The sequence below is a fragment of the Mandrillus leucophaeus genome, unplaced genomic scaffold (genome assembly GCF_000951045.1).
Source record: "Mandrillus leucophaeus isolate KB7577 unplaced genomic scaffold, Mleu.le_1.0 Scaffold672, whole genome shotgun sequence".
NCBI lineage: Eukaryota > Metazoa > Chordata > Mammalia > Primates > Cercopithecidae > Mandrillus > Mandrillus leucophaeus.
Window position 1 is genome coordinate 691,264 of NW_012107275.1, and position 7,001 is coordinate 698,264.

The 7,001-nt window shown below is 61.0% G+C and overlaps 2 protein-coding genes across 2 annotated transcripts in view; one reads left to right on the forward strand and one right to left on the reverse strand.

Moving 5' to 3' along the window:
- TMEM88B (transmembrane protein 88B) overlaps positions 1 to 6,137 on the forward strand; it is a 7,987-nt gene extending 1,850 nt beyond the window's left edge. The window contains exons 2-3 of the mRNA XM_012001992.1: positions 5,621 to 5,722; positions 6,132 to 6,137. Of these exons, the coding sequence (XP_011857382.1) occupies positions 5,621 to 5,722; positions 6,132 to 6,137 (108 nt within the window). The remainder of the gene's footprint in view (positions 1 to 5,620; positions 5,723 to 6,131) is intronic.
- The window catches only part of MRPL20 (mitochondrial ribosomal protein L20), a 33,007-nt gene that overhangs the window by 24,914 nt on the left and 1,092 nt on the right, over positions 1 to 7,001 (reverse strand). Inside the window, exon 2 of the mRNA XM_012002004.1 lies at positions 6,249 to 6,353. Within this exon, the coding sequence (XP_011857394.1) occupies positions 6,249 to 6,353 (105 nt within the window). The remainder of the gene's footprint in view (positions 1 to 6,248; positions 6,354 to 7,001) is intronic.

Here is a 7,001-nt window from a genome sequence, read left to right on the forward strand (position 1 = left end):
CTGCAGGGCTCAGCCTGTGGCAGCCTCGCATTCAGACAGGCGCCAGCATCTGTGGGCTCTCTCAGGATGACTCTAAGATCTCACTGACTCTGGTGTTCCTCGGTCTCACCAGCACGTCCCAGCTGGGCCGAGCTCACACCCACCCTGTTTGGTGTAAGCCACAGGTCCACAACGTTCATCAGCTCCGGAAATCCCTCAACCATTATCTCCAGTTTCACCACGAATTCCTTCTCCATATCCTCACCGCTTCCTTTTTTACCCCCTCATCAAATTACTCTCTTCTGTCTAATCTGCTGATTAACTCATTCATTTTATCTTAAATTATTATGTTAACATATCCAGGCCAGGCACTATGGCTCACGTCTGTAATCCTAGCACTTTGGGACGACGAGATGGGTGGATCATCTGAGACCAGGAGTTCGAGACAAGCCTGGCCAATATGGTGAAACCCCGTCTCTACTAAAAATACAAAAATTAGCTGGGCATGGTGGCGGGCACCTGTAACCCCAGCTACTTGGGAGGCTGATGCAGGAGAATCACTTGAACCCAGGAGGTGGAGTTTGCAGTGAGCCGAAATCGTGCCACTGCACTCCAGCCTGGACGACAAGAGCAAGACTCCATCTTAAAAACAAACAAACAAAAAAACAACAAAAATTAGCTGGCCATGGTGGTGCACACCTGTAGTCCCAGCTACTCAGGAGGCTGAGGCACAAGAATTGTTTAAACCCTGGAGGCAGATGTTGGAGTGAGCTGAGATGGCGCCACTGCACTCCAGCCTGCGTGACAAAGTGAAACTCCATCTCAAAAAAAAAAAAAAAGGGGAGGGGGTTAACATATCTAAAAGTTACATGTGATTCTGTTTTAGATTTGTCTGATCGCTTTTTATGCTCTCTTGGTACGTGCTTACTTTTTGGATTACAGTTCCCACTTCTTAAACATATTTTATATATAGTTATTTTATATTCTGTACTAAGTAATTCCAATTTCCTAGTCTTTAGGGGTCTAAATCTGTGAGTGGTTGTTTCTACTGATTCTCATCAGTAGCATGGTGGTTCTCTGAACGTTTGGTAATGTCTAATTGTCAGCCGTTATCTGTGACAATTCTGAGGTCCAACTTGGAGATGCTTCCCTCCAGAGACTGGCGAGATCACCTTGGGCCCCCTCGGTGACCCTTGAGACCCCTGGTTTAGCAGCCCCTATGCAGAGAAGCATACTTGTTCGCTGGCCACAGGCTGGGTCTCTGTCCCTGTGTGTGTTCAGTGAATTATCGGCTTTCCCAGCCACTTCCCCTCATCATCCGGGCCTCCACATTACTCTGTTTGTTTACTGAGAGAGTCTTGCTCTGCCGCCCAGGCAGAGTGCAGTGGTGAGCTCCTAGCTCCCTGCAGCCTCGACCTCCTGGGCTCAAGTGATCCTCCTGCCTCAGTCTCCCAAGTAGCTGTGACTACAGAGTGCACCACCACACCCAGCTAATTTAAAATTTTTTGTAGAGACGGGGTCTCATCATGTTGCCCAGGCTGGTCTCGAACTCCTGGGCACAAGCAATCCTCTCGCCTCGGCTTCCTAAAGTGTTGGGATTATAAGCATGAACCACCCGACCTGGCCTTATTTATTTTTGCTGTTTAATTTTGGGGGAGCCTTGGAGATATTTACTTTCTTGGAAGCCCAGCAGTCTATTAAAAATGTATGCTCATAGTAATTCATCCAGAAGCTGGTTGTTGCTGGAAGGCCTTTTAAGGGATCTAGTACATCATATTGCCAGCAGGGCTCAGCCTGTGACCAGCAAGGTCTGGGCTCCGTCTGGGGCCAGGGTCAAGGCTCAGCCTGTGATCAGGGTCGAGGCTCATTCCGTGGCCTTGAGCACAGCCTGGTGTGTGGCTGGGTTGAGTCCAGCAGAAGTCTCGGGGTTTTCCAGCCTCCATCCGAGTCCGACTTTGATGCCTTTCCTGGTCAGACAGGAGCTGGGCCAGTGGCCAAGCTGCCAGGATGGCTTCCCTGGGGCCACGGCTGCCTTCCTTCCCCTCCTGCCTGGGCTGGCTCTGGCCGCCACTAGGGGTTGAAGATGAGGGCTCTCCTGGGAAGCTCTTGGCTGAGCATCGCCTGGCCCCGGAGCCATGAAAACAACAGCTGGGCCTGGTGGGGGTGGGGAGGCTGAGTGGAGAGGCCAGCTCCCTTGGCTGCTGGGCAGGGGCTTCTGTCCACAGCTGCCTCAGGCATTTGTTTCCAAAGGTGTTTCCAGCTTCCCAGGCCCACCCTGAGGTCCCGCACTGCCAGGGAGGTTGATGGCACGGAGCAGCGAAGCCCGGCCCCAGCCCCAGCTGCCGGATCAGCTCGCAGAGGAACACCTGTGGGGGCCTGTGGGCGGTTCAGAGGGGTGTAGGAACGCGCCTGTGGCAGGCCATAGCCCCGGAAAGCAGAGGCCTGGCCTGCGGAAAAGAAGCAAGGAAGGGGTGATTCAGGAAGGCCAGAGCCCCTGTGCTGGGGCAGGGGCCCCAGCCCCTAGGACAGGACAGGCCCCACGTGGGAAGGCAGGGGCCCCACCCCCTAGGACTGAACAGACTCCCTGTTGAGGCCCCTGGGTTCTTCCCGGGACGGTCCTTGCCTGGCCTCTTCCATGGATCCTAAGCAGCTTCCTTATTGGCCACCATCTGGGAAGCCAGGAGGGGGGCATGAAATGAGGAGGAGGTGGGGGCCCCAGCCAGGGTGCCCCTCCTCAAGGCTCCAGGTATACAGTTGGCCTTTGCCCAGTCCTTCTAGCCCCTGCCAGGGAAGGACTCCACCTGGACCCCACGAATCTCTCCCAACTTTTGCCCAGCATGGCGCCCATGATCAAAACCCAGCTTCAGGGCCCTGGGTCCCCAGGCCGGCCCCCACCCTGAGGGCGCCTCTACACCCCTTCCCCCAGAGCCCCTCCCCCAGCCTGAGGGCCAGGAGCAGCCTCCTCTTCCTGCAGTCTCTCCCCTGGCCCAGGGGCCTGAACTCCTCGGGTGGAGGAGCTGAGCTGCAGGGTGGCTGTGGGGACCTCAGGGTGGCCATGGGGGCCTTGGGGTGGCCGTGGGGACTGTGGGGTGGCTGTGGGGGCCTCGGGGTGGCTGTGGGGACCTCTGCCTGGCGTTCTTTCCCAGTGGCTGGAGCCCCTGCCTTGGCCGAAAGGGAGCCCGGAGTGTGTGTGCCTGTGTGTGTCCCATCTGCGTCCCCATCATGCCTCATTCTGGGGCAGGGGGGCAGTAAGGGGCCCCGCCCCACTGGATGGAGCGAGCTTCCCACCTTGCCCCGTGTCATTTCCTGATTTGCAAAATATTTCCTGGGAGCACAGTTGTTGGCAAGCACAGCCTCAGACGGTGTGAACAGCTGGGGGGCCCCTCAGATGTGGCTCCCTCTGTCCCTCTGGCCTGTGCTGGCCTGCCCCTGCCCCCAGGCCTGTAAGCTGGGAAGGCTGTGGGGCAGGAACTCCCCAGGGTTAGTGGGCTGGTCTGAGGGCTAAGGCCCCTGCTCCCAGCCCCGCCCAACCTGCCTCTGGGGAGTCCCTCGTGTGTGGACATAGGTCAGTCCCTCCCTGCTGCCTCCTTCCGACCCTGGTCCAGGCCCCTGGGAGTTTTGGGTCTGCCCAGGGCTGTGGTCTGAGCCTGTCCTGACTGTGTCTAGGGAAGGAGCAGTGTGTCGTCCTCCTCTCCCTTTGGGGGAAGGACGTCCCAGGAGAGAGGCAAAGTGAGGGGACCCACACAAGGAAGGGGCCCTGCTATTGGGAAACCCTGGGTCATTCAGGCCTGTTACTCTCTGGCTCCCACGGGGCCGGGCTCTGTTCTCGCTGCGGCGAACCTCCTGCCCTCACCGAGGCCAGCAGCAGCCTCCACCCGGCTTCTGAATGCTGCACTCAGGAGCCCGGCCACCCCTCCCAAAGACCCCCAGCCTGCTCTGCCCCTGCTGTCCCGGTGCAGGGCCCTCCTGCCCACCCCACCCTGGTCTCAGTACTCGAGGTTCCTTCTCTCTGCCCGGAAGTCTCTTCCTCGAGTACCCTTGCGTGTGAGTCCCCAGTGACCCCCCGTTCTCACAGGGAAAACAAGTAGACCGTATCTTTCCTAGCTGGTCACGGCCCACCCCTCCTAGCCTGGCAGTGCTGGCCCGGCGCCTGTGTGTCCCCAGCGCTGAGGCTGGCGTGCGGCTGTGCCCAGCACACAGACGAGGGATGGATGGACAGATGCAGATGGTGCGGCTCCTGCCCCCTACCCAGGCTGCTCCCCGCCACCCCAGCTGCTGCTGGCACAGGGGACTGAGTGGGGTCAGCTCTGGGGCCAGAGGGGCAGTCCTGGGCTCCTGGGAAGTGAAAAGTGACCCCAGGACCTGTCTTTGACTCCAGCGAGCAGGATGACTGTAGGAGCTGGGTGGGCCCTGCTCTCTTGGTGACCCCGGCTCTGCCCCACTTACTGTTATGGGGTGGGGTCCCGGGCTCAGGCACACCCCAGAGCAGTGCCTCAGGCCCGCACTGCTGCCCCTCACCGCCCCTTCCATCTGTTCCAATGTGTGCTTGAGTACATTTATGAGATACAGGAAAACAGCAACCAAAGGCGCTGGGTGCGGGCCTGGGCGTTCTGCCCTCGGCTTGGGTCAGGGGTGGGGTCAGAGGCTTCAGGAGTTGCCCTTTTCCCCGGGGTCAAACATGACCACAGCCAGCTGGGGACAAAAGGCCCTTCTTCTTCTGCAGAAGCCTGGATTGTGCGGAGGAGGGAGCATTCCCAAAGGCGGGTGGGGGCAGGGCGGTGCCCGGGCGAGAACAGCGTCCCCAGCTTCCCGGAACCCCCTCGACCTGCCTGCAGACAGACCGGCAGGGCAGGCCGGCTCCGGGAAGTGAGGCACAAGGACTCCCACAGCCCAGGCCCAGACCGTGGGGGCAGGGTGGCCGCAGCCACACCAGGCTGCTCCCCACCCCGTGGGGCCCAAGGCCACCAGGATCAGACAGGGGCTATGCCTGCAGGAGGCAGAAGGCTTGGGGCCAGGAACCACTGTGATCTGGCCTGACCCGTCCTTGCCCTGCCTATCTTACCCCAGGCCCCTCTCCCTGGAGAGTGGAGGGTTCCGGCTGTTATATTTGTGCTTCCTCTGGTGTCTGCCTCAAGTCCGGCCCGGGCCCTGACACTGCACCTCTGGCTGACCCCATGCTCTCTGAGACCCTCTGTCCACGTCCTTCCTCTGCGGTGGAGACAGTGGGTGGAGGGCAGGACATAGGAATGAGTCCTGAAGGCTGAGGAGCAGGGGGAGAGCTGATGGGGAGGGTCTCCTAGCAGGAGGGACTCCAGGCAGAGCTGGGAGCAAGGCAGGTGGCTGAGCTCGGCCCAGGCTGGGTGGAGGCCAGGCCTCCTGTGCCTTCTCCCGCTGACGGCGAGCTGAAGGGAGGAGGGCGGCAGCTTCCTTGAGGGCCTGAGTCACAGCCAAGAAGACCCACTCACTTTTTCCAGAAGTGCGGGAAACTTCCCCGTCAGCCCAGCAGGGCAGGCTGAGGTGTGACTGTGGCCCGCCTGCTGGGCAGGGGTGGGGGACGAGCAGGCCACTGGCTGTGAGCCTCCCCAGGGTGGGGGACCCTCGGCCCAGCTCCCTGCTTGACTACCTGGGCGTGCCCCCGCAGGGTCTGCAGCCAGCTTCCGGTCAGACTTCAGGTCCTCCAGCGGCTGTGGCCTTGAGCGTCATCTCCACAGCAGCCCCTGTGTACTGGGGGCTGGGGGGCCTGGTAAGGCCCCTCGGAGTGGCACAGCTCGCACTCTGGGGACCCAAAGTCCCCCCACCAGGCCCAGGCGGAAGCACAAGGCATTTCTGGTCCCAGCGGAGGCCTGAGGTCTGTGGAGCCCAGCCAGCACCTCCACTGCCAAGATCCCTGGCAGGGGGGGCGGGGGGCGCCGGCGGGGACACAGCTCTCCCTTGTTCCTGCCGCCAGCTCCTCAGACTCAGCCTGCTGCTTCCTTTTTTAGGCAAAGTCGAGCGGCCAGCGCTCGTCTGCACGCCCCGCGGTGTCTCACCTGCCTGAAAGGGAGGAAGGAAGCCCATGGAGCCCCATCCGTTCTCCTGCGGGGCATCCTCCAGGAGAGGGTGGGGAAGGAGGGGACATCCTGGCAGACACACCCCCATCCCCCGCCCCCCAGCTCTGAGCTGAGGAGGCCCAGGGAGAGTGCCATGGCTACTGGAGGGAGGGCTGGGGTGGGGTTCTCCTGTCCAGGGGATACTGCTGGCCCAGCCCCACCTGAGCGAGGGAAATCTGCCCTGGGGGCCTCAGGACACCCCCTGCAGCCAGCCACCTCTAGTCTGGGCCTCGCCAAGACCCCAAGACCCAAGAGCTCCTGGCTCACCAGTGGGCCCCTCCAGTCCTGCCGGGGGTGTTTCTTGGGTCCTGGAGTCTGGGCCCCTCATTGAGTAGGGTATATGGGTAACAGGCCCAGTGTGGTCCCACTGGACAGGGCCTGAACCAACCATCTCCCACTCCCATGCCTCTTCCTCCAAGAAGCCCAGGTGGGGTGGGAGCTTCCAGTCTCTCTCAAATTCCTGTCTTCTGTCCCCTTTCAAGGCACTGTGTCCTTCTAAGTCCCACCCCATGGCCCTTCCAATCTCCGCTGGTCAGTCCCTAGGACACGTATCCTATTCCTCCAGACACCCACAGGCCTCCAGCTCTGTGGCCAAGGTGAAACCAGGCTCTGGACGTTTTCTGGTGCCACCGCCAGCCCCTGGGGTTCTCTTGGGTCTGGCTGCAGGGACCCCAGCACCCACAGTCACGGCAGTGGTGGGCATGGGGAGGGCCTAGCCTGGTACCTCCCTGCTCCGCTCCTGCGGCTGGGGGTCAGAGAGGGGTGGAGAGCGCCGGCCGCACAGCCTCGGCCGGGAGGGGAGACTGGAGTGTGTGTGTGTGCGTGCCCACGCGTGCATGCCTCCGTCGTATCTCGGCTGGTGCTGCGTGTCCCTGCGTGTCGGGGTCCGCTGGTGCGCCTCTCCGGGGTTTGTGCACGTGGCCCTCCGCTCGC